Genomic DNA, 27,553 nt, shown 5'->3' with positions numbered 1-27,553 from the left:
TTATGGACTCCCTGAATTCTTCACTGGAGGTCCAAGAACTCTCTTTTGGAGTCGGGATTGGGACCCCTTTCTGGTAACAAATTGCCTTAGCTTCTTAAGGTCAATGACCAAGTCTTATGTATCTTGGGATCTCCCATGCCTACCCAGCACAGGTTTGGCTCACATATTCAGTAACTAAGGAAAAAATGAATACTTTCTCCCTTTCTGATACTTACCAGTTGTCAGCAACTTTGGTGTCTTTTTTTGTTTCATTTTTGTATTAATATTTTTATATTGTCATAAAATATAACAATATTTACCACATTAATCATGTTCTAGTGTTCAGTACATGTTCTAGTGTTTAGTTAATAATGTTCTAGTGTTCAGTCCTATAGTTCAGTATAGTATGAACTATAGATGCACCTCATGCAACAGATATCTATAACTTTTTCTTCCTGCAAACCTGAAACACTATACCTGTTGAACAACGACCCCTTTTCCCCTCTCCCCAGCCCCTGGTAACCATTATTCTACTTTCTGTTTCTAAGAGTTTGACTACTTTAGATGCTGCCTATAAATGGAATCACTTTTTGTGATTTGCAACTGGCTGATTCCACTTAGCACAAGGTTCTCAAGATTCATCCATGTTGTAGTTTATGAAGGAATTTTCTGCTTTTTTAAAGAAAGGCTAATCGTCCATTACATGTGTATACCACATTTTCTTTATCCATTCATCCATTCTAGTGTCTTTGTTTTTGACTTATGGGTTTCTGGAAGAGACTGATGAGAAAATATATTTTCCATTAACCCAAAAGAAAAAGTGATCCTGCATGCTGGAATTTTTAAGGATGGTTTAGGTTCTAGAGACTAAAAGAGAAATCAAAGAAAATGCAAAGGGAAATTAGATTTAAAAAAATTAGTGACCACATAAAGAATGTCTCCTATTATATCTTCTCTGAGCACGAGAAACTACTAAACTACTTTCATCTGAGCAATAAGGGCCCATAATAAAAAGCTGTTACCCTAGTTTTTTTACTACCCTACTCAATACCCCCTCTTTTATACCCTCAAAATAGCTCAGTTGAGAAAAGAAACAGTCCAATTTTACAGAAGGGAAAAATAAATAGATAAAAGGATAAGCAGGAACTCTTTTCAACACGTAGTAAGGTACTGGTTAGAATTTTAATACTGTATGGAGGAGTCTAACCCCAGAGTAATCCCTGGCCCATTTTGGTGTTAGTAAGTGGAGCCCAGTGTTCGTTTGTACTGAGGTAGTTTGAAGCACGTTAGGGATATTCATAGCCTTTACTTCAGTGCATTATTATGAAAGAATCTAAAGTATCTTTGCATTTACATGATTATGTTCTCAGTTGGTCTGCGGAGCTATTATTAAATATGTGTCCATAATGTGTACAGAAAAATCTCCAAGTAAACTGGCATTTAACTCACCAACACATTAAACCCCCACACATAACTTCCTTTGAAAACGATCACACTAAAAATCCCAGCATTTAAAATCCTGAAGTTTTCGCTAAAATACACTAAATATAGCTCGAAATAGTAAATAATCCCCCCAAGGCGACATTAGCAAATTAATTGGTGTGTGAACAAAGAACCCTTTCTGCAGCGGCATGAATGTTGCCTTTATTTTTTCTCACAAGTATGATTTTAGAAAACAGCTGTAGCGCATGTTGACAAATGACAAAGCGGCAGTCGTGGTAAAGCACTTTCGGTCAAAGCCAAGAGGGGGGGAAATCGGGTTGCTGGGGCGGCACTCGTGCTGGAATCCCTAGCTTCCCTAACCTCCTTTTTCCAGTCTGGAGTGAGCGGGGGCCCCATCGCCCCACCCCCCTTTCCTGGCTCTGGTTACGGCCTTGCGAGTTGAACAAACTTGCTGCAGGCGGATTGGCGGTCGGAAGCTCTCGGGCTGGGGCGTTGTATTTATTAATTTATATTCCGCGGCGCCCCGCGCGGGCCACTCCTTTGTGTCCGGCCGCCGCCGCGGGAGCTCCGGGGCCTCAGCGGGGAGCGCGTTCCCCGTGTCCGCCTGACCCCTGGGGCCGGCACGTGCTGAGCCCGGTCCGCCGAGGGGGCGGAGGCCCCGATCTCCCCGACCCCCCTTCTCTGCCTAGAGGAGGAGGAGGAGCAGCGGCAGCAGCAGCAGGAGGCGATAGCTGCCAGCCGAGGAGGCGCGGCGGAGAGGGTACTGCGGTCAGCTGCGTCCACTCGGGGCTGCGCTGCGGTCCCGCGCCCGGCGATGTTCCCGGGCAGTCCCTGAGTAGCAGCAGCTTGCCCCCCACCCGCTAGCCCGCCCTGGTGTCCGGCTCGCTCGCTGGCTGGCGCGGCCCCGGCCCCGCTCTGCGTCGGCCCCGCAGGGGTGGAGGCGCGCGAGAGGGACGCGGCCGGGGATGAGCAGATTGCGGGTGAACTCGCCGCCCGGGGGCCCCACGAGGCCGTAAGCCGCTGCTTTTCTCCGAGTCGCCGCCCTGCCCTTGGATTTGAGATCATGTACGTAAGCGCCGCCGTCCTGCTATTGTCTCTCTCCAGCGCGTGCCGTGCGCCCCAGGGACGGGGGCTGGTGCCCATCCTCGCCGTGCGCTGTCCCCCGCACTTCCTGTTCCGAGGAAAGACCCGCGCGCTGACCGTGCTTCCCTTCTCCCCTCGCCCCCTCTCTGTCCGTGCAGGTCCATCCACATCGTGGCGCTGGGGAACGAGGGGGACGCGTTCCACCAGGACAACCGGCCGTCGGGGCTCATCCGCACTTACCTGGGGAGAAGCCCTCTGGTCTCGGGGGACGAGAGCAGCTTGTTGCTGAATGCGGCCAGCACGGTCGCGCGTCCTGTGTTCACCGAGTATCAGGCCAGTGCGTTTGGGAATGTCAAGCTGGTGGTCCACGACTGTCCCGTCTGGGTAAGGAACAGCAGCTGCTCCACGCCGAGGCTGAAGAAGCTTTTCTTTCCTTTTTTTCCCCCTCCCCCTTCTGCCCACTTCCGTGAGTGTGGAGTGTCCGCGTTACATGGGTCAAATTTTTAAACATTTTTGAGAAAATCTTTGGTCCTTTGTTTCACTGGGCAGGGGACAGCCCCGTCAGAGAACACTCTTAGGAAGATAGAAGGCCCCAGTGGGAATGTGGAGCACTTACTGGTACACTTCACAACTGTGGGTTGTCCCTTGGTAGGCAGCTGACAGTTGAATGTGCCAACTCCAAGGGACGGGGTCACTAAGTTTCACCAGCAGAAAGCAGTGTTTTTTTATGCCTGCCCTATTGGTGATAGTGTAATATTGGTGTTCTAAAAATACAGCCTTCTCAAAGCTCAGCACAGGCAAAAATACTTTTCACTGGGACAGTTCAGAAATAGTTCCTCTGGAAAGCGGAGGAAAAGACAGGGACTGGGAGTTAATTTTAAATGACTCATTTATAGCACTATTAATTGATCTCTGAACACTTTTAATTTTAATAATGCAAATACTCTTTATGCATTAGCCATTTGTCTTAGTGACTCATAAATCAGAGATAATATTACTAATGTTGCTTGGAAAACTTTTTAAAAATTAAAATTTGTAATAATGGAACAAAATTGTAGTGAAGTGGATAAATTGTAGCCCGATTCTTGAGTGTTTGATTAAGGGAGAAAGGAATTTAGTTTCTGACACATACAAGTATTTTCAGTATACAATAACATTATGTTTGAATGTTTTCCTTTAGTCTTATTTGAAAATCTCTGATTCTTTACTGATATTGGAGTTACGTATGTTTCAGCTAAGTTTACATTTAATAACAGAAGAAAGTTTAGTGCCTGAAAAAATACGAATTGTCATTGTGTGAGATTTCACATTTAAACAGCAATATTAAAAAACTGAATCAGGGCTATGGGAAACTATCATGCCTTTCTAAAAAATGTGTAGAGTGTACTTGGAAAAATTTTTTATGCAAAATTCCATGTAACAGAAAGAAAAGATCACTTGCTTATGTAAGTTTTCAGTTAAAGAAGAAAGTTATGTTAATTTGGTAAAATAAAAAACAGGCCTTTTCAATTAAGAGATGCTATTAAACCCCTAGTTATGATAGTGATGACGCTGTTCATAAGAAGTATTGATGGAGAGCTTACTGACCAGAGTCTATGCAGGCAAATGAAACACTTCTTTTACTTGGACTCTTTTGTCGTGAAAGATCTTACAGCCTAAAAACATAACAGTTCAACATGCAGTTGAACAAATGTTTGGTGAATAGAGTAAACGTAGGAAAAATAAAATTAGCTACATTAGGATGTTAGGATTGCTTTCCCTGTATTTAATTTGAGCTGTTAACACTTTCCTGTTTATATTGTTAATTTCACAAACAGCAATGCTTGTGATCCCATACACTTTGTCTAGTAAAATGAAATCTTCCAAATGGAGAAAATAGGCCTCTATAGTACAGATTTTTCCCATATGCTGGTTGTTATGGTTTATTTTGCTAATCACTTTTTGTTCGGTTAGATTCTGGCCCTATTTAAGGCCCCAAGTTTGTAACCCACTACAATTTGCTGGGTTATAATGATCTTCAGATATGAGATTCCATTTCTAGAGTTGCTCTTTATAAGGTGCTTTTCTTCACTTGGTGGTAAGTAAAGCCCATCAGAGTTACATTACTTGACATATTACGGAATCAGAATATTACATATAGCAGAGCAGATAAAGCACGGCCTTTGATATCACAAGGATCTGATTTCAGATTCTCACATTGCCATTTCAGGTCTGCGTGTCCTTGTTAAATCACTTACCTTCTCAGCCTTATTTCCCTATCTATAAAATAATCTGCCTCCTAGAGCTGTGCTGAGAAGTGAATGAGAAACTAACACGCATCAAGTTCTAAGTATAGAGGCTGACATTTAGTAGCTGCTCTATAAGTGGTAGCTAATATAAGAATGAAGTGTTTGTTATAACTTTAGTATAGTTATGTATCACTTGTATTAATACTAAGCAAAAGTAAGATTTTCACAGGTCATTCAAGATGTATACAACTACAGTACCAGTACACTGGGGCAGCGATGTTCATTCTTCATACATGCAGCCCCACATTCAAGTAAAATAAAATAGTTTCACTGTAGAAATTTGGATTTTTTTTTTAAAGATGAGTTCAATTCTCCAAATGTGGCTCCAAGCCTTGTGTTGCATAACCCCCTAGAGGAAATCCTGGAACTGATTTACAAGGGGTGGGAGAATTTGATTTCCTTCATAATTCTAGAAATCTTTGGAGTATTTTCTCTTTGACATGGTTTGAGAAGAGATGTGTTGTTGCCTTGAAGTTTAAATGAGATATATGTGTTTCTCGTCCCTAATTCTCGTCTATAGATCCTTAGCCTTGCCCTGGATCCTTGCCTTAAATACTTGGAACTTTTAAAACAAATGTGCTGCAGATTCATTAGACGTAGCACATTATTTAGTGTGTCTTTCTCTCTTTCCCATCCGTTTTTTTGGTGTGGTACATTATTATTTCATTTCACATTTCTATATCTTTTACTATTTGTTAAAAATATTCCACAAAAAGCAGTGAGGTAGTTCAATAGATTTACAGTTTTCTTTGCAGGGTTTGAAGCTCTGCTTTGGAGTACAAATAAAAGTATTTATAGTCTTCACATCCTCAATCCCACAGAGTTAAAGATGCCCGGACCCATTTTTTCATAACGTTTTCCCTTAAAGGTCCTCCTCTTCCCCGGATACTTCTCCAGTAACTCTGGAATTTTGAACTATTTGGAATTCGAAAAGCAGCTACTTTTGATTTATTCTCTCAGAGTTAAATGGCTGCTTAATATTGGCCCCTCTTTTGTTTAGCTTTTTTTCTCGTTTGTCTTCCTTGTTATACTTATGCACTCTGTTATACTTGTATACGTTGAACTTGAACGCTATAACAGAGGCATTTGGAACTGAATAAGCTGTGTGGTTTGGGATTTGGCAGTTTGGAGAGTTCTGCTGGGAAGCTTTCCCATTTTCTTGCACTGTGTCCCACTTCCCTTCTCCCCCCTTGCACCCTCTACCAAGTTCAAGCCTTGCCTTTGTTGTTTATGGTCCATAGTTTGCCTTTTTTTTTTTTTTTTTTTTTTTGGTTCTTTTACCTTCCTTCAAAAATACTGTACGCATCCCAGTTTTGATAGGGTATTCATGACAAAAAATTCTGCAGTTCTTGTTACTCTGAGTGTACTTGTGGGAAATGAGTGGCTGGGAGGGTATGGGGAACTGGGGGAGGCACTGATGAGAAGAAGCTTTCTCTGCAGAAGGGCATTGCTATGTGATACTCCTCCAGAATGTTCCATTGTAGGATAAAAGCTCTGTCACATAGACCTTGGTTGGCTGATTCAAACACTGTTAACCCTGTTTTAGATTCGTTATTTCAAAGTTTGAACTTTCTTAGCTCAACAGATTTTGGACCTGTTAGTCACACCTAGCTATTTTCTTAATCTAGCTTTATTACATCCTAGAAGTATGTACCAAAGGCCACATAAAAGGACAAATGATTAATAGTTAACTAGAATGTGAGAAGAAAACTACTTGTACTTATTTGGTAGTGGAATTAAGATACCTAAAGATATTTTCCTTACATCACTATTCATACAAAAACTTTGAAAATTTATATTTAAAATATCAACCCAGGCCAGGCGTGGTGGCTCATGCCTGTACTCCTACCACTTTGGGAGATCAAAGTGGGCAGATTGCCTGAGCTCAGAAGTTCGAGACCAGCCTGAGCATCATGGTTGAAACCTCATCTCTGCTAAAGTACAAAAAATTAGCTGGAATAGTGGTGCACACATGTAGTCCCAGCTACTCGGGAGGCTGAGGCACAGGAATTGCTTGAACCTGGGAGGCGGAGGCTGCAGTGAGCCAAGATCATGTCATTGAACTCCATCCTGGGCAACAGAGTGTAAGACCCTGTCTCAAAAAAAAAAAAAAAAAAAATTTCAAAACATTATATTTTTAAGGAATAGTGTTTGTAGTAAATTACTTATGGCCCCAGTTCTAAATAAATATAAATGTTATTAGCTGTAGCACAAAAGTAAATATTTCAGAACTAGAAGGGTTTATCCTGAATTTTTAATTTATGTAAGCAAAATACATGAATTGAAAATATATTCCTTACCATGTTAACACCTTGTAATACACAGTATTTCTTTTTTATAAAGGAATTTCTCCCTCACCCGACATTCATACTCTATATATACAGTACTGTCCAAAGGATGGATGAAGTTGAAAAGTATACATGAGTTTTGAAAATACGAATAAAGTATATGGAACTTCACAGAATTTAAAATGTATTGCAGTTCAAAACACTGAAAATCCTGCAGTGTCTAACTGGGTCACAGGAAAACCTTTGAGGCTTCGTTACTCATACTGTTGCTCTTCCATCTAATGCCATAATGTTATACTTTTGAATTTATGAGGTGATAAAAATATAGTGTAATTTTAAAACAAAGGGCTTATTTTTAAGTGCAAATAGTGAAAGAGGTTGCTTATTTCCTCTGACTCTCAAGAATTCTCAGGTTCTCCTGTTTAACCATTACATAATTGTCCAGGCTACATGAGTAAGTAAACATTTTTAAAAAGAGGGTTGGCAGACTGCAGCACTTTTAATTTTATGTAGTTACTTATTTTAAAATAATTTTTTATGAATTCCAAAAATTAATGTCATAAATTATTTCAGCATTGATTGGAAGATAAGTAGACTAAAGATTGCTATTTGCATTTTGGTTTAGGACATATTTGACAGTGATTGGTACACTTCTCGAAATCTAATTGGGGGCGCTGACATCATTGTGATCAAATACAACGTTAATGACAAGTTTTCATTCCATGAAGTAAAGGATAATTATATTCCAGTGATAAAAAGAGCATTAAATTCAGTTCCAGTAATTATTGCTGCTGTTGGTACCAGACAAAATGGTAAGTATTTAATATTCTCTTTTATAGTGAGCATGCAAATATTGTATATTTTAAATAGTGCTAATTTTATTAATGAATAATAGGGTTTGTTTTTGAAAACCAAAGTGACTTTGGTTCAGTGCCAGCTGCCATCACTTCATCATTTGATACGATAAAAAGGCAACAAAGGAGAGGATTATGAACTTCTGCTGTGATTCCACTGGGTGCAAATCCGTCTTCTAAATGGCTCTTCTACAGTAGTGATGGAAGTCAGCAATTGTGTTATTTTGACATATGAGAGGTATTAGGCTGATGCTGAGCCCTAGAAAACTCTTTTTGATGGTCTGAAGGTCTACCCAGTTGGGAAGGATAGATTGTTCACATGAAAATGTGAACTTGGGAGCAGGATTTTTAGGTAGATAATAATGAGTGAGCTGGAAACACTGACAGTGCTGCCTAAGAGAAAGGATTGCTTATTCCATGACTGGTAGATTCACTGGGTTTGGGCTGCTTCAGCCATTACTGCTGTGCATATGATTGTCAGATACCTTCGGGCCAACTCAGGATTCAGTTTGATTTGGTGGTATTTTACAAATCTTCTTAGTGGAATTTCCTAAGTAAAGCTATTTTGAAATTTTTACTTTTACACATTATTCTAAAAACTTTTAAATTGAGAAATTGCAAAGTAAAGGACATAAAATTTGGTCATCTTAGAGTGCAGCTAAATGCATTGTTACCTATGTATACAGCTGTGCAACCCACACAGATCAAGGCATGGAACATTTGCAGCACTTGAGAACGCTCCCTCATGCCCTTCCCAGTTAATAACTCTCCTCCTCAGAGGTAACTGCTATTCTGACTTCTAACAACATAGATTAGTTTTACCTATTTCTGAACTTGATAGCAATGAAATTATACAGTATGTGGTGGTGTCTTAGGTCAGGCTAATTTCAGTTGGCGTAATACTTTTGAGATTTGTCCATGTTGTGTTTATCTGTAGTTCGTTCTTTTTATTACTGTATATTATTCCATTGTATGAATATGCCATAATGTATTTATCTATTCTTTTGCGGATGCTTAGGTGGTTACCCAGGAGTGGGATTGTTGGGTCAGAGGGCGGGTATATATTTAGCATTAGTAGATACAAATAAGGCAGGCATGACCCACCCATGACCTCATATCCTCTCTATTTCCTTATCTTTCTTTTTATTTCTGGTCATGATTCATAAAAGAGGTATCCACACTTCCCGAGTCCATTTCCTATTCATTCTTCAGTCCACTACAGTCTGACTTTGACTTTCACAAGTGCACCAAGTTTGTTCTCACTCAGGGTCGCCAGTTGCTGTGGTCTGAATGTGTTCCCCCAAGTTCATGTGATGGACACAGTGTTGGGCAGTGGGACTTTAGGAGGTAATTAGGGCAAGAGATCTCTGCCCTCGTAAATGGATTGATGCTATTATCTCTAGAGTGGGTTCATTATTACGGGAGTGGGCTCCTGCTAAAAGGATGAGTTTGGCCCCCTTCTGCCCTCTGTCTTGTGAGCTCTCTTGTACTTCTGCCTTCCACCATGGGACGATGCTGCAGGAAGGCCTCACCAGATGCTGGCGCCTTGATGTTGAACATCTCAGCCTCCAGAACTGTGAGAAATAAATTTTTTTTCTTTAGAAATTACCCAGTCTGTGGTGTTCCATTTTAGCAGCACAAAATGAACTAAGACACCATTTATATCCTTGTTAGCCAAATTTAATACACTTTAATAACAATTATCTCTCATTGAAGAGATAATAATAGTTATCTCTTATTGAAATTATTGAAACATACTTCTCCCTCCATTTAATAAAGCTACTGTTTCTTTCCTGGTTCTTCTAACTCTCTGTCTCCTTTACCTTTCTCCCATCTCCCACACACACAGCGGCACCAACATATCGTGGAATTGCTTCTCAGGGTTCCATCCTTTGACTTCACCTGTTCTTACTCTTCAACCAAACCATTAACCTGCTAATCTGTTACCCTGGCTTCTCCTATATAAACACTGATGACTGTTCAGTCTGTCTCTCTGGCTTTAGTCTCACTCCTGACACGTATCTCCATAGACGTCATCTTCCTCTGGCCAAATTCCCTGTCTTGGTGAATGGTGCCAATCCTATCCATTCACCCAAACAAGAATCATCCTAGACCCAGCCCAATTCCCCATATCCAGTTAATTAAGAACCCCTTTTGCTTTTATATTTTAAATAAATCTCAAACTCATTACTTTCTCTTCATCTCCGTTGGATTTCACATTCTAGTCATTTAATTATTTGTCATGGTGGCCTTCTTTTTGGTCTCTTTAAGGGATGGTTTCAGATTTTGTAGGGCCTCAAACTTATACAATTTGGAGGTCCTTTGTAAGGAAAAAACCCCACAAAATAACAGATACATATATGTACAAAAGTAAATATTTAGAATGATAAGTGAAAGCACAGCAAATTACAACTAAAAAAGCTGTTGAATATGATAAACATTTTTAAATACATGTATATATTTTTGAGATAGGGTCTCGCTCTGTTGCCCAGGCTGGAGTACAGTGGCATGATCATAGCTCACTGCAGCCTCGACCTCCTGGGCTCGAATGATCCCCTCACCTCAGCCTCCTAAGTAGCAGGGACTATAGGCACATGCCACCACACCTGGCCGATTTTTTTGTAGAGACAGATTTCTGCCATGTTGCTCAGGCTAGTCTCCGTCTCCTAGGCTCAAGCCATCTGCCCCCCTCAGCCTCCCAAAGTGCTGGGGTTACAGGCATGAGCCATCACATCTGGCAACACAGCTTCTTAACAGCCTGATACTTCTTCAACTTTTCTTATATTTTTTGGGTGACCATAGTCTTTGGTCATCTCTTCATATGGTAACCACTGATAGGTTATGGCTGTGTCCCCACACAAATCTCACACTGAATTGTCATAATCCCTATGTGTCATGGGTGGGACCTGGTGGGAGGTAGTTGAATCATGGGAGCAGGTTTTTCCCGTGCTGTTCTTGTGATAGTTAATAAGTCTTGTGAGATCTGATGGTTTTATAAAAGGGCAGTTCTGCTCATGCTCTTTTGCCTGCTGCCATGTAAGATGTGACTTTGCTCCTCCTTCACCTTCCACCATGATCGTGAGACCTCCCTAGCCATGTGGAACTATGAGTCCGTTAAACCTCCTTTTCTTTATAAATTACCCAGTCTCTGGTATGTCTTTACTAGCAGCATGAGAACGGACCAATACAACCACTTTGTGATATTTTCTATATAGAGAAGAGAATGATAATCAGTTTTTCTTTCTGCGTATTTCTTCTCTTTCCACATCTTTCTGGTCCTGGGCACCAGAGTTTGTGTTGTATTCCTATTTCAGCTCAGGATTCTTGTCATAATACCAAATAAGTGTGCACTGTGGGTGGCAGAAACATTTCTGAAAGTCATACATGTATTAGGATAGTTATCACTCAACTATACATGGACGTGACTATAAATCACAAATAGCTAACTAAGCCTAAAGTTAAATTCCCCTTAGCAGCATCCCCAAAATGCCCATAGTTACTCCAGAGCTGCCTGATACAAGATGAAGTGATCTGGAGTGGAAAGAGACAGTAGTCTTGACTAAATATCTTATTTTGCAAATTTTACAAAAGAATATGACCATGTGAAGATATATTGCTTAGGTTCTTCCTGGGGCTTGGAAAGGATCCATAAGAAAAGAGCCTTGAAGCTTGAGCTTCATCAGCTTCATGGTAAATTGGCCTCTGGTGCGCTATTCCTGGTTTGTCTCTTTCTGAAATAAATTCTCTCAGAATAGTCATCCTAGAATACAAGTGAGATCATGGCGCTTAATGCTTGGGATTCTTTAGGAACTTTCTTCTTTGCCTCTTATTTTGCAAAATTTCAAACCTAAGAAAGTTGACAAGAATGAGACATTGAACCCTAGATTTTATAAGCAAGCACGCGCACGCTCAAACACACACACACACACACACACACTATTTTTGGCTGAACTGTTTGAGAGTAAATTGTAAAAGTTATGAGATTTCTTTATTCGTATTTACTTTAGCATGTATTATCTCATCATCAATCAAGAAATCTAACATACTATTATATTTTTACTATTATTTAAGATATAATCCATATTTACATTTCCCCAGTTGTTTCTTTATAATGTGCGTTAGAGCTGGGGTTTATTGTTGTTGTTGTTTAACCAATCCAGGATGCAGTTAAAAATTACACATTGCATTTAGTTGTTACATGTCTCTATTCTCTTTTTTTTTTTTCTTTCTTTTTTTTTTTTTAGAGACAAGATCTTGCTATGTTGCCTAGGCTGGTCTGGAACTCCGGCTTAAGCAATTCCCCTGCCGCAGACTCCCAAGTAGCTAGGATTATCGGCATGCATTACTACATCTGCCTTCTAATCTCTTTTAATTTGGAGCAGTACTCCCAATGGTTTTTGGCGGGGAGGGACCGTGTCTTTTGTAATGTTAACATTTTTAATGAACCCAGGCCCTTTAGTTTCATAATTCCTTCATTTATGATAAATGTGCTTGGAAAAGAGTGATGTTTCTATCATTCCTCCTACACTTATTAGTTGATACTCTTCTGTAAATGGAGCTTTTCTTTTTCTGTGCTCCCAAATTTTTCTCTTAGAATTATCATGATTCACGGATTTGTATTTTAAATTCAGTATTTTATAATCTGTTCTGATTATTCTTTCAGATGCTCACATTGTTCCATATTTGCCTAGAGGTAGTCATTTCAAGCTACCTCTAATCAGTTTTTAGCCCCTTCCTTATTTTCTGGCACAAGATATTCAACTCTCAGACTTCGCCTCTCCCAGTCCTAGAATCAGCCATTTCTTTAGGGAATTCTGGTTCCTTCTAGGGGGCAATGATATTTAGAAACCAAGGTCTGGACTCTTAGATGCTCATGACTTTAGGTGTCTTTACTTCTAAGCCCTTTAATTGGCTAGAGCCAGGGATTATACCTTTTCTTTAAATTATGGGCACCGATACCCTTATTTCAGTTCAGTATTTGTATCTCATTTCAATAACTTTTGCTTATAAAATTGTTACCTGAAATACAAGATCCTTCATGATGTAGCCTCTGACTGTTTCTAGAATCTTGCAAGGCACAATTCCCTGTCTTATGTAACAGTCACACTGAACTGCTTGGAAAACTTTATGTTTTTATTTAGGTCTAGGAAAGTCTTAACTTTGTGACTTCAGATATTACCATCCCTCCATTTTCTCTATTCTCTTCTTTTGGGACTCTTGTTAGACTGATGTTGAAACTTCTGGATCTCTTCTCTGTTTCTTTTATCTTTCTTTTATATTTCTTATTGCTTTATTTCTTTGTGTTGCATTATGGTAGATTTCCTTGGCCTTTTCTTCTGGTTCACACGTTCTGCTGGGTCTGTTCTGCTATTCTGCCTTATTACATTTTTTGTTTCAAAAGCTTTCCATACAAGATCTGTAATGGCTGTTTTCATAATTTCTTGTTCCAGTCTTAAGGATGCAAACTTTTGCTTAAAAAAACTCTCAGGGTAATTAATGATACTTAATAATTTGATTTTGATTTGTCTATTAAGTTTGGTTTTAAGACGGCATTTTAAGTCATTCTGCTTGATGAGATTTTATTTTATGGTGTGGATGCTTCTTAAACATTGGGTAATTCTTAATTTGCCTACCTTTGCAGTTGACTTTCCTTGTTGGATTGATGCCTTCCTCTTTCTCTGCCCAAGTGCTGTCTGGGGATGGGGGTGTAAGTAGGAAAACACCCAGGATCAACAGGCCTGGCTGCTTCCATGGGGGTTCTCCCACTCATCCCCAGTCATTTGCCTTTGGGCCTCCTCCTCCTTCTTGCTCCCCGCATTGTTGAGCAGAGAGCGCTATGGATGTGGCTGCAGTGTGAACCTGTACTCAGAGCTTCAGGAGGCCTCTTTTGTCCTGTGCTGCCTGCCTTCATTCTCTCAGGCACTGCTAGTTTCTGAGCTGATGAGGTTTCCCCTCTAGTTTTTGAGTGTTGCTGTCTATTCAGTCCTTCCTGCTTCCCTCTCTCTCTTTCTCCCTCCCTCCCTTCCTTCTTTCCTCCCCTCTTCCCTCCTTCCCTCTGTTCTTCCCCTCCCCCCATTTTTTTTTTTTTTTTTTTTTGAGACAGAGTGTCACTCTGTCGCCCAGACTGGAGTGTGGTGGCATGATCTCAGCTCACTGCAACCTCCACCTCTCAGGTTCAAGTGATTCTCCTGCCTCAGCCTCCTAAGTAACTGCAATTATAGGTATGAACCACCATGCCTGGGTAATTTCTGTATTTTTAGTAGAGATGGAGTTTCATCATATTGGCCAGGCTGGTCTCAAACTCCTGACCTCAAGTTATCCACCTACCTCAGCCCCCAAAGTGCTAGGATTACAGGCATGAGACAATGCATCTATCCTCTCTCCCCCTTCCTTCTTTCCTTTCTTCCTCCCTTACTCCTTTCCCCCTCCCTCTCTCCTTCTTTCTTCTCTCCCTCCTTCCCCCTTTATTTCATCATCTCTGTGATTTGGCAGGGAGGGGAGATCACAGTGTGAGCTTAGCTTTCCATCTTGAAACTGAAAATGAATGTTTTCCTTTCTTCTCACACCCCGTCCTCTGTATATGCTGTATTCTTAACTGTAGTGCCCCTCTACACAGCCCCTGTCATATCAGCATAGCGAATTCACACTTACCTTTTAAATCATTACACTTTCTGTGAAGCCTTCCGTAATCCCCCCCAGACAGTTAACTTTCTCTCCTCTGTTCTGTGGTGGCTTTGGACACCTTTATTTCAGTGCTTATTATGCTATATTATAACTGTTTGCAGTCATGTCTATCTTGTCTCAGTTGACTATGAGTTTTTTTATCATTTCATTTTTATATCCTTGGTACTTGATGTGTGGTAGGTGCTCACTAAACATTTATTCAGTGAGTGAATGGTTTTATGGATGATCTAAGTAAGCGAAAACATCGGTTTCACTAACAAGATGAAATTAATTTGCCATACAAGATGTAATTATAAAGTAATTACAAAGCTAAATCTGGCTATTCAACTCAAGGACCTTTAATGGCTTCCCCCATCCGTCCCTTGGAATACATGAAGCTGTGCTGGGTACTCTCCTTATAATTCCCTTGCAATTCTTTTTACCTTTTTGTTTGTTTGTTTTTTGTTTTAAATAGAGATGGGGCTGGCCATGGTGACTCATACCTGCAGTCCCAGCACTTTGGGAGGCTGAAGTGGGAGGATCACTTGCGATCAAGAGTTCTAGACCAGCCTGGGCAACATGGTGAAACCCCGTCTCTAGTAAAAATATGAAAATTAGCCAAGTATGGTGATGCACACCAGTAGTTCCAGCTGCTAGGTAGACTGCGGTGGGAGGATCACTTGAGCCAGAGATCATACCACTGCACTCCAGCCTGGGGACAGAGTGAGACCCTATCTCAAAATAAATAAATAAATACATAAAAATTTAAAAAATAAAAAAATGGAGATGGGATTTCACAATGTTGACCAAGCTGGCCCCCAACTTCTGAGCTCAAGAGATCCTCCTACCTCAGCCTCCCAAGTAACTGGAATTAAGCACATGCCATCATGCTCAGCTTCTTGAAATTCTTTTTAAAATTAAAAAGAATTCAGCAAATATAGTCCAGTCTCATTTCTTTCGTTTGTTACCCATGTTTTTTGACAACCTTGACCCTATGGATATCTTCATCATATTTGGCTCAGAATAAATTTTCAGCTTGTACGAAATATTGAATCTATCTTGAAAAGAGATTTTTTTTTTTTCAGAATGTGCTTAGAATGTATGCATAGCTTTAAGCTCCCAAAGACAGTCATCCTTTCAGTTATTTTTGAAACTCCAGTGGAGCCTGGTCCTTTACTAGGCTAGAATTTTTGAAAAGAATTTCTAAAACTTCCAAGCAGTGGCAGTGTTGTAAGAATTAACTGACAGGTTCTCAAAGCCACTACTGTTCAAAGAGATGTTACCCATTTGAATGTCAGAGTTACATTGTGCTTGCTTTAAAAAAAAATAGACAGCATTTTATGATAACATCTTAAGCATGTAAGGGAAAAAAAGACTATAATGTTAGCTAGAAGTGTAGCACTGATTCAGTCACATGACCATGCGGCACTACAGTTTAAAATTAGTTTGGTTCCTCTGCTTGTTTCTGATTAAATGGTTAAATTAATTTAATTCAGAATTGGTTCTCCTGCTATAACCAATACAAGTCAGACTTCTACTTGGAATCTTAGATCGTATAGCTGCTTGATATTGAAGAATATAGGAATGGTTCAAAAGAGAACCACAAAGTAACTATTTAGAAACAAAAGCCTCTCTAGAAGGTTTTAAGAAGTAAGATTTTAGAATCCAGATAAAGGGTAAGTAGCTAAGTTTCAACACAGTTACAGCATAATATGGTGTAGAATGACTAGACATTTTTTTCCTTTCTGGTGAGTGAACGAAAACAAATGTCTTCAGTGACGTAGAAGAGTTACAGGGCACTTTCTAGGAACCTGTGTAGGTAAGTTGCTTACCACCATGCACAGTGGAAAACCCACCCCACTAGCATAAACCTGAAATTAGTTGTATTTTCTCCCTCAAATCAAGATTGTTAAAAATTATTTTACGTTATGTTCACTTCATTTTTCCACTTGAAACACTCCTGTCTCTGCTTGATTTCTGTCCAGAAATAAAGTTTAATAAGATGATCTGCCTACCCACTCCATTCCATCAACATAAGGAGACCTTTGTAGATATAAGAAGGCCTCTGTTTTCAGAAAACCAAAGGCACTGTTTACAAAGGCTTTGTAAAGAATGTTAAACACCAACATACTATTTTTCAAGATAGGCTAAATTCTGTATGAAAACTTTATTTGCTCCAAACTTAAGATGATCTTAGAAAAAGTAAAAGTAAAATCTCAAATTCGAATTTATGGCATAATTTAGAGAACTCAAGTTTAACGTTTAAATCACTGTATCTTTGGAATCAGTAATTCTTTACTAAAAGTATATCTTTATTTTTTCTTTTGGTGTCACTTTTATTTTCAGGTGAAGCAAGTAGCAGTGTTATGATTGTTTATCTCTAAGCCACAAAGAGACTTGGAAAAGTCACATAACCTCTCTGAGCCTCAGTTTCTTCCTCTGCAAAATGAGAATATGAATATATGGCTTCTGAGCTCCAAAATGCTTTCAGTGAAGCTAAAATTATCTAAGTCATATGTGTCTGTGTGCATGTGTGGGTGCATGTTTATGTGCATTCTTACATACATGGTATGCATATACACTAAATATAATTCGCATATACCCAATATTTACATATATCTGCTCCATCTGTGTGCAGTTCATTCATAGGGAAGTTGCTGCATATGTGATAGGGAGTTGCTCAAATGTCCTTTCAGGGCCAATGCACTTACTGCCTCAGTTATTGGGGCTTGTTGGCTGCTGGTGGTGCACACGTGATCCCCTTTCCATGCATTAGTCTGTGCCGATGGGAGCTGCCATGCCCAAGTTATGCCTGCTCCAGGGGTTTAGTCCTTGTCTGATTACTGGTCGATTTAGGGATAGGGTACAGCTCAGCTACCTCCTCCCCAAATGAGGAACAACTCTAAAAGACCATCTAAGCTCCAGAGCCTCCTGTAGGATCAGCTTTGGTCCCTGTTCCAACAGGACTGCAATTCCAATTTTCCCTCTACCCAGTCTTGCATTCCTCACCCCCGAGAAGGGTTATTCCCAGGATCACTCGCCAATTAACCTTCTCCACACCACTCTTCATCTTAGAGTCTTCCTCCCCATGGGAAGCCAATCTACAACAACATGCATTTCTGGAAATGAATGTACTCGCTTTTGATCTGGCAGCCGTTTTGAATGGTGACACATCTGATGTTGTGGTCACGATACATAACAAATCTGGCTGACAAATATGGAGTTAAACATATATTTTTAGCCTTGCTAGGGATGTTCTTAATAGATAGATTGTTCTCCCACCTTCCTAGCCATAGATGTATACATGATACAACTGTGAATCTTGGGACATTTCATTTTTTGAGTTAATACTTTTTATTCCTTCAGTTTTTAATCTTAAAGGAAAAGATAAAGAATGATTGAAGTTGAATGCTTTAGAGTTTAATGATGAAAATGTCTGAATTAATAGGAATGTACTTCATATGAAGTTTACAAAGAGAGTGACAATTTTGTTGCCTGGAAAATCAGGTCAGATTGAAGGTTCTGTTACAATAGAAGTATAAGGTTTACTCAAACTTCGTAAATAGATTTAAAGTTTATTATATTAAAAAAGCAAATCCACTGTTTTCTATGCTCTCCATGGCAATCAAGTTGTTACATTTATCTTCTTTTCTACTGGCCTAGAAATATCGATATTCAGGATGTCAAGGTTGTGTAAAAAGAAGCAGGCCCACGAGTACTGGTTATTTGTTAATATCCATTCACCTACTTTTAAATTCTTCTATTTTCTAAAATGCTATTTATTATTCTTGCAGTGACTGCTTGTTTATTTAGGGACCTTCCTATGGTCATTGACACTTTTTATTCAGGGTTTAGTGGGTAATGGATATACTGAAGGCTTTTGAACTGTGGCTGTGGTATGAGCTCTTAGTTTGTTGTTTAATGTTCAGATTGTCTGTGTACCATTTTTTTTCCTGTTAATTCCAAAACTCTTGGTTTTAAAATTCAGTTTTCTCAGAAGAATTACCTTGTACATGCCCACTGTGTACCTCAGACAGAGGGAGCTGTGTTAGTACAACCGAAGGGATCCAACTTGCGAAAGAACTAGGAGCGACCTATCTTGAACTCCACAGCCTTGATGACTTCTACATAGGAAAATATTTTGGAGGAGTGGTAAGTGGAAATTCCTATTAAGTATAAAGTTATTTGTCAGGTTGGCTCATTAGGTATTTTCTAGAACATCAGTTAGAACTTCAGATTTAAAAGCATGGTTTGTCTTACTTAACCTGGAGAAATAAAATGAGAGTGAGTGGCAGAGGTTTTATCAGAATAAAATTATAATTTTATTTTTTTCTCCAAATGAAACCTTTTCTATTATCTAATATGGTATTTTGGAATTTTTCATTTGGTGATCTTTAGTAATCTTTGTTGTGTGTATCAAAAGCATGTTTACTTACCCAAACCTGTGATGCCAGTTTTAATAGTCATCTTTATACAGCTGAATGAGCCTGGCCGCCTAAGCCAGCAGGCCCTGAAAGTTCTCTTTCATTTCCATCTACTAGTTGAAAAAAATAATTTTTCTTCCTCTGTGTGTGCTTTGGCAAAATTTTGTATACTCCTAATTTTGTTGTAGCTCAAACAGATTCAGAGGAGCTACTTACACAAATAGCTACTTGTTGGGTATGTGGGAGCAAGTCTGCTTGCTTGGTTGCAGTGGTGCATATTGGGTTCTGCAGTCATTTTGATACTGATCTTAACACACAGCACTTCCCATATAGTATTAGGACTGTAACGTCCTTGGAGAATACTGTGGAGTTGTATCATTTAAGAATTTGCTGACATAGAAACTACATTTCCAAACCTCTAAGAAGCAACTCCTCTCAACAGACAAATCTGATATACATGGATGAGAAGTTAAAAGCAAAGAAAACCTGCTTTACGCAGGAGCACTTTGGCATCCCTCATCAGTTCCCTAGCTCTTCACCATGTACTCTTTCCAATATGCCCCAGTAGTCATTATGTAAATTCATGTTGAAATGTTGAGGTTCCACAGATGACTACAGAAGTGTAATTTGTGTAAATGGGTAAAATAAAGACCAAATATAAATGCTGCTAATTTCCATCAAATATAAATGGCTTTTATTTACCCAATGATATAAAGAAACATTAATATTACAATGTTAAGGAAGATATACTCACAATATTGATATTATCAATGGCTGTGAGAAACTTTTGTTGCATTCATTTATAGTGATGAGCAGTGAGTAGAAAGGTGGATAAGAGAGATTTAATCTTCCTGTCAAGCAGATTATATTCTAGTGGCTTTTTAAAAATCTTAATTTGGCTAAGAATGGTACATTTCCTAAAATACCTGGGGAGCTGGAGAGCAAAACGATGGTTTGGTTTTGCTTGTTGTGAAGGTTCATTTGTCAGATAGTTTCATGTATTAGATTTGGTTTATTTGTTGAGGGGAGGCCGTTCCCATGGAAGCCACAGGACTCCTTGCTCCCTGTTCCAGGATCCTGAACCTGAAATTCCCAGGATCACTCTTTCCACCTTCCCACTCCCATTTTCTCTCCTCTCTTTCTCTTCTTCTGGCTCCTTTTTTCTCTTTCTTCCTAATATCTAATGTTGCAATTAGGGTTAGAGGTATAATGAGGATTGATGTGGCCAAGGTTGGGAGAAAGACATGGCAGTTTCTTTTTTCCTTAACTTAAGACCTGATGGGAATATGGAAACAAGATCAGAATGATCTCTCTTTAGATGCTTTACTTTCTAGTAAAGTACAACTGGGATCTCAAGTGTAAAATAGAATGGCATTGGCAAGCATATGGATGGAGATGATGTTAGAATAAAAGGAGCATTGAAAATCTGCATTTAAGGGTCAAGGTTGAAGAGCTCTGCAGTACTACCCTTAGACCTAGGCCAGAGAGAAAGCCGCCTGCCTTCCAGCTTTAGAGAGCTCCATCTGTCCGTCCTCCAGTCGCACCCTTCCCCACAGGGTACAAGTCAGTGGAGCCAAGGGTTGTGCCCACCTGGAGCTGGTGGACTTCATTCCTTTCTAGACCTGCGTGTCCAGTATGGCAGCCACTGGCTACATGTGGCTATTTATATATAAGTGAATTGAAATAAAATAAAACCAAGTAAAATTCAGTTCTTCAAGCATATGAACCATATTTTAGGTACTCTATGGCTACATGTGGCTAGTGGCTACTGTATTATATAATGCATATATTACAGAACATTTCCATCCACACAGAAGGGTCTGTGGAGTAGTGCTAGGACTATGCTCCCAAACCCAGTACCCCAGAATTCTCTGGCCACTGGTCTTAGGCCTATTTCGACCTGTGCAGGCCATTTTCCTGGGACAGTCCTCCTGATGGTGGACCACATGGCTGGTATATGCACCCCTAGGCCTGTCCAGTGACCCAGTGGTGAGTCTTTATAGGGAATGGGGGAGGGGCGGTGGACAGAGCTTGGATGTCCACATCTGTGCACAGAGCTCTTTAAAGCATGAGTTAGAGCAGGAGGTGAGAAGAGAATGGGTGGTCTTAGGGCTCAGGAATTAGGGACCAGTTCTCCTTTTGCTGTATGAACCTCTGAAGAATCTGAGAATTTAAATATAAATCTTGTCTGCAAGGCTTTTATGATGATGTATTTGTCAAAGCAGAAGTATGGAATATCTTATATATATTACGGTTTGTTTTCTTTATTTACAGCATTTAAATATTTAGGTATGTGGTGGGTGGGCCTCCTTTTGGACTTCTGTCCCAGGCCTTGCAAGCTAGGGCACAGGCCTGAAGCTATGTAAATGCACCTGAGTGAGATTTTTAATTTGTGAAGGACAGATTTTAAAGAAATTTGTTCAAGAGAAGAAAGTAAGGTTTCCTGCTCATGGGAACGTCTGTAGACACAGAGGCAGATCTGTTCCTGCTTTGAGTTTCACTAATATTAACTGTGGTGGTTGCCCACTGAGAAAATTATTAGTAGCGTCACAATTGTAGAGATTGAGTTTCTTGAGTATTCAAGAGAGTAGCTGCGTGGGATGGCATGCGCTTATAATCCCAGTGACTTGGAAGGCTGAGGCGGAAGGATCCCTTGAGTCCAGGAGTTTGAGTCTAGGTTGAGCAACATAGCGATACTCCATTTCTAAAATTAAAATATATATATATATGTGTATATATATATATATACATAAAATTTAAAAAAGGGAACCAACAATTCCTTCTTTTAAGAAAAAAAGAACTTAGATTCAGGGGCATATGTTTGTTATATAGATAAATTGTGTGTCACAGGAGTTTGGTGTTCAGATTATTCCACCAACTAGGTAATAAGCATAGTACATGGTAGGTAGTTTTCTGATCCTAACCCTCCTCCTACCACCCTCTCAAGTAGGCCCTGGTGTCTGCTCGTCACTTCTTTGTGTCCATAGGTACTCAATGTTTAGCTCCCACTTACAAGTGAGAACATGTGGTATTTGGTTTCTTGTTCCTGTTAGTTCGTTTAGGATAATGGCCTCTGGCTCCATCCATTTTGCTGCAAAGGACATCATTTCATTCTTTTTATGTCTGCGTAGTATTCCATCGTGTGTATGCACCATGTTTTCTTTATCCAGTCTATTGTTGATGGACATTTAGGTTGATTCTGTGTCTTTGCTGCTGTGAACAGTGCATGTGTCTTTGTGGCAGAATGATTAATAACAACTCCTTCTTGAGTGGATAGTTTATTTATGTTCAGAGAAGGCACAATCTGCTCCACTAGATTCATTTTTTTAAATAAAAAAATTGTTTATATGTGTTTGCTAATGCATACATATACATGGTACTGACATTTAAAACGTTTGACAGTTGACTTCGGATACAAATTTTCATGTTGGATATATAGTTTTGTTGGATCTTCAATTAAAATTTGATTCCTGTTTTAGTTGGAGTATTTTATGATTCAAGCCTTAAATCAGAAGACAAGTGAAAAAATGAAGAAAAGAAAAATGAGCAACTCGTTTCATGGAATTAGACCACCTCAACTTGAACAACCAGGTGCATTTCTTAGCCAATGTGTACACATTCATTGGACATTCATTACAGATCCTTTCTCACAGGTCTTAGAGCAATTGTTCTCAAACTTGAGCATCCTCAGAGCTTACCTGACATTCTGATTCTGTCAACCTTGGATAGGGCCTAGAATCTACATTAATCAACTTCCCAGATGATGCAGAAGCAGATTGGTACTTGAATCACATTTTGAGAAATACTGCTTTAAAAAATGAGCCTATAGATTCTAAAAATAATATGTGTCGTGGGTGGAGAGCTGTTCTAGATTAAAGTCTAATGCTAAATAACTACTAAATGCAATGCATGAACCTTGATTGGATACTGGTTCAATAAAAATATCTAGAAGATGCTCCTGCAACATGGGTTAATTTTAATACAGACTGGAAATTAGATTATATCATGTAATTACTGTTAGTTTTCTTATGTATCATAATGGTATTGTGATGAATAGGAGAATGTTCCTATTCCCAGGAGATGAAGGTGAAAGTATTTTAGAGCCGAAGCATCCTGATGACTGCAACTTTTAAATATTTCAGCTGTGTAGCTGTGTGTGTGTGTGTGTGTGTGTGTGTGTGTGTGTGTGTGTGTGTGTTTGCATGTGTGTGTCTTTCTGTCTTTCTAGAGATAAGGGGAAAATAAAATGTTAATAATTGCAAAATCCAGGTGATGGATATATGTGAAGGGTATATGTGTGTTCATTGCATCGTTCTTTCAACTTTTTTGAATGTTTGAAAGTATTTTTAATACAAAGTTCAGGGCAAATAAACTTAAAAATAAATTATATCAACTGTTATCAGAATTTTCTGCATGATTTTATAATAGAAATAGTAACATAGCACTTTATTGGATCAATATCCTTTGGAATTTAAGAGACCTCATCTCTTTAAAAAAGTGCAGCTGTATAGACCACATATAAATCTAAATGATACACATTTGGCTTTGAATTTCCTGGTGTGCAAAGGGAAAGGGGAGACATGGTCTATTAGGTTGCAAACCCTTGGGCATTAAATCCTTTCTGGATTAGAAAATGAGTGGGAAATGACCAGATAAATAATGTAGATAGTTCTTAGTTCTCATTAATCAAGAAGACAAAACATACTACATCCTCGGAGAAAGGAAAACATTACATGTCATTTAGCTCTAAAAGAAATATCTGGGCCCAGGCGTGGTGGCTCATGCCTATAATCCCAGCACTTTGGGAGGCCAAAGTGGGCAGATCAGCAGGGGTCAGGAGTTCCAGACCAGCCTGGCCAACATGGTGAAACCCTGTTTCTACTAAAAATACAAAAATTAGCCGGGCGTGATGGTGACACCTGTAGTCCCAGCTACTCGGGAGGCTGAGGCAGGAGAACTGCGTGAACTGGGGAGGCAGAGGTTACAGTGAGCCGAGATCATACCACTGCACTCCAGTGAGACTCTGTCTCAAAAAAAAACAAAAAAGAAATCTCTTGTGTGGGTCTTCATGTGGGGGCACTAAGTGATATAGGCAGATGTTTTACAGTTAGGATCGGTGGAGAGGGCCTGGAGTGTAGGTATTCTGAGTTGATTGAGGGCTCATCTCTATTGGTGATCAAACTAGTATACTGAAGGTTATCCTCTATTAGAAATTAGGGAGCTGGGTCAGCACTTTTGCTGAAGCATTTTACTAGAAGGAAAAGTACCAGTTTTGGAATCCAAATAAAGGGGTCAAAATGTTTTCCAACAATAGCGTTCAAGACAGTGAGCCTTGACTTTGAGAAGTTGCAGAATTTTAACAGCTCAGCCCTCTACCTCTGCTTCTGGTCCCAAGAGGAAAAGGACTTCAGATGTGAGGTTGGGTTCTTCGGAACTTATTCAGTACTCTGAACTTTTAAAATCAGGTAGAAGTAAAGAGTGATGACTATGAAATACTCAAGTTCGGTATTTGGTGGTTTGTTTTATTTTGGGACACACAAGTAAGAAGAAATGTTATTTTATTGCTCCATATGTCATTAGTAGGTTTTCCATTTACTCTATAAAATGTAAATAAACATAGTATTTGTGTGTCTGTGTTATAAAATTCTATAGTTCCTGAATAATTAGTTTATATGTGTTTATAAATTAGGTTAAGCTGTACAAATTTGCTGTTTTTGTGCATCAAAGAATGGTTAAATATTGGCTGTTTCTTATGGTTTAACCTAATAATCTTTTAAAATATTATACAATTGTATTTAAAGTAAACATGAGATTATTGGGTCTGTAAACCTGAAAGGAGTTTATTATTTTTATTTTCTTTTTCAAAACAGAAAAAATGCCTGTCTTAAAGGCTGAAGCGTCACATTATAACTCTGACTTAAATAACTTGCTGTTCTGCTGCCAGTGTGTGGATGTGGTATTTTACAACCCCGATTTAAAGGAAGTTGTAGAGGCCCACAAGATTGTTCTCTGCGCTGTAAGCCATGTTTTCATGCTGCTTTTCAATGTGAAGAGTCCCACTGACATTCAAGATTCCAGTATCATCCGAACTACCCAGGATCTCTTTGCTATAAACAGAGATACTGCATTTCCAGGTGCTAGCCAGGAATCTTCAGGCAACCCACCATTACGAGTCATTGTTAAAGACGCCCTCTTCTGTTCTTGTTTATCAGACATCCTTCGCTTCATTTATTCAGGTATCTTGTCAAGTGGTTCTGGTTACTTACAATCTCATAAGCTTTGGAAATGACATGTGCCTGTGGTGCTTAAGGGTACTGGTTAGTTTTACACTGATCTTTTCCTACCATCTGGGATGAAGATTATACATGAAATATTATTTGCTTTATATATAGGAATTGATCCAAGCTTTCTGTTTTCCTTACAAATGTACTTGCCTCATCTTTTTCCTATCAATTTCATAAGATTTTATTGTGGTAAAATACGTAGAACATAAATTTTACTACCTTAACCATTTTTAAGAACACAGTTCAGTGGAATTAAACACATTCATAATGTTGTGTAACTATCGGCACCATCCATGTCCCTAGTTCTTTTCATCTTTTAAAACTAAAACTCTCTACCCATTAAACAATGATTCCCCATTCCACCCTCTTTCCTGCCACTGACAGCCACCATTCTACTTTCTGTCTCTGTGATTTTAACTCTCCTAAGTGCCTCATGTAAGTGGAATCATACGGTATTTGTCATTTTGTGATTGACTTATTTTACTTAGCATAATGTCTTAAAGGTTCATCCAAGTTGTGGTGTGTATCAGGATTTTCTTCCTTTTGAGGTCGATAATACTCTGTGGTACATATAGACCACATTTTGTTTACCCATTCATTCATCCATGCATGAATGGGTTGCTTCCGCTGTTGCTGCAATTGTGAATAATACTACTGTGAACATAGTGTACAAATATCTCTTTTGAGACTCTGCTTTTATTTTTTGTTTGCATATATATGCAGAAGTGGAATTGCTGGATCCTATGGTAATTCTATTTTTGATTTTTTACAGAACTGTCACACTGTTTTCCACTGTAGCTATACGACTTCACGTGCCTACAAACTGTGCACAAGGGTTCCAGTTTCTCCACATCCTTGCCAACACTTGCTATTTATTTTTTTTAATGGTAGCCATCTTAATGGGTATGACATGATATCTAATTTTGGTATTGATTTGCATTTCCCTAAATGATTAGTGATATCAAGCATCTTTTCATATGTTTTTGTATTTGCCTTGGTTTTAAATCTACTTGTAAAAACAATAATCTACCAAACAGGTATGTTAATATTTTATTTCCTTAAAAAACATCCAAAATATGAAATCTGAGAATTTATTGTCCAATTTAGTTTTAAAGACATAAAATATTCCAAGAGTGAATGAAATCAAATGTCTATACCTTAAAACCTAGCTATTCACTCTTTGGTTCGACTCTTAAGATTTTGTAGGGCGTCAAAGAGAGAGTTGCATTCAGCTTAGGAACTGGAAATCAATATCCAGTGTTAGTTGAGGTCTGATTAACTTTGGCCATGACTATCATAGACGTTACTTTTTTTTTTCTTTTCTGTGCCCTTTCTTTTTAAGATTTAGTTTATCAAGTATTTTTCTCTTTGCCCTTTTAAAAACTCAGCAGCAACTACATTTTAAAGATAGAAGTTCTATCTGAGTCATTTTAGCAAATGAATCGAAGGTCTTACATCTAAGTGTCCCGTGTAAGAATGGAAAAGAACAGAGGTAAAATGAATTTTAATGTAAGCATCTAAATATAAGTTTTCTGAGAACTCCTGTCTTTAATTTTCTTTACCCACTTCAAATCATGTACCGATGACCTGTTAGGCTAAGTCACTCCTGCTCTGCAATGTGTCTGGAGAAACATTTATAATTAATTTGTTTTTAGGCTTCCAATAAAGCCTAATTGGGAACAGATAAAAAGTTTAAGGTTTGCAAAACGAGTATCATTTCCTACAGGTAGGGAAATTTGGGGCAGCCTTTATTTAAGTAATTGATATTTAAAATAAGATATTACTTTGTTCATGTGGGTTGTGGTCATGTAATTTTATAAGTTAAAACTTAAATTATGATTTTGAAAAGTATAGTTGCAGCATGCAGATTTATGTGGATAAAAATGTGGTGTAGAATGTGGTGCTAGGTTAGTGAAATATTGGCTTGGAAAAGGCATAAATTAAGCACCTGTACAACACACACACAGCACATTGCCTTCAATGGGTTCTCTATAAGTTTTAGTTGAATTAAAGAGTAGGCTCCAGTAGCCGGGCATCATCATATCAGTAAGCCAAACTACTTAAAGACTTCATTTAGTACTATAGATTTTAACATCTAAACTTAGAATGTCACAGTTCAGAGCTTAAGATTCTGAAAAACTAACATGTTTACATGTTAAGAGAAAAAAATGTTTTTAATCATATGTTTAAGGAACTGTGAGGGACGTAACTTTTTTATGATAATTTTCTGTTGAAATTACGTGAATT

The 27,553-nt window shown here is 38.9% G+C and overlaps 2 protein-coding genes across 2 annotated transcripts in view; one reads left to right on the top strand and one right to left on the bottom strand.

Annotated features, from left to right (window-relative positions):
- Positions 1 to 1,622: 1,622 nt before the first annotated feature.
- LOC115896545 lies at positions 1,623 to 2,877 on the bottom strand. Its single transcript, XM_030927864.1, has 2 exons — positions 2,746 to 2,877; positions 1,623 to 2,593 (listed from the first exon to the last, which is right to left on the bottom strand). Exon 2 carries the CDS (start codon positions 2,563 to 2,565, stop codon positions 1,924 to 1,926), a length of 642 nt encoding a protein of 213 aa, XP_030783724.1. The 5' UTR covers positions 2,566 to 2,593; positions 2,746 to 2,877; the 3' UTR covers positions 1,623 to 1,923.
- Positions 2,139 to 27,553, top strand: part of RHOBTB3 (Rho related BTB domain containing 3) — a 64,188-nt gene continuing 38,773 nt past the window's right edge. The window contains exons 1-6 of the mRNA XM_010380597.2: positions 2,139 to 2,487; positions 2,664 to 2,889; positions 7,707 to 7,893; positions 18,596 to 18,750; positions 22,502 to 22,613; positions 24,893 to 25,258. Of these exons, the coding sequence (XP_010378899.1) occupies positions 2,486 to 2,487; positions 2,664 to 2,889; positions 7,707 to 7,893; positions 18,596 to 18,750; positions 22,502 to 22,613; positions 24,893 to 25,258 (1,048 nt within the window). The 5' untranslated portion in view covers positions 2,139 to 2,485. The remainder of the gene's footprint in view (positions 2,488 to 2,663; positions 2,890 to 7,706; positions 7,894 to 18,595; positions 18,751 to 22,501; positions 22,614 to 24,892; positions 25,259 to 27,553) is intronic.

The sequence above is a fragment of the Rhinopithecus roxellana genome, chromosome 3 (assembly GCF_007565055.1).
Source record: "Rhinopithecus roxellana isolate Shanxi Qingling chromosome 3, ASM756505v1, whole genome shotgun sequence".
Classification (NCBI taxonomy): domain Eukaryota; kingdom Metazoa; phylum Chordata; class Mammalia; order Primates; family Cercopithecidae; genus Rhinopithecus; species Rhinopithecus roxellana.
Note: the sequence above shows the minus strand (reverse complement) of the source record. Positions and strands in the feature narration are given on the sequence as shown.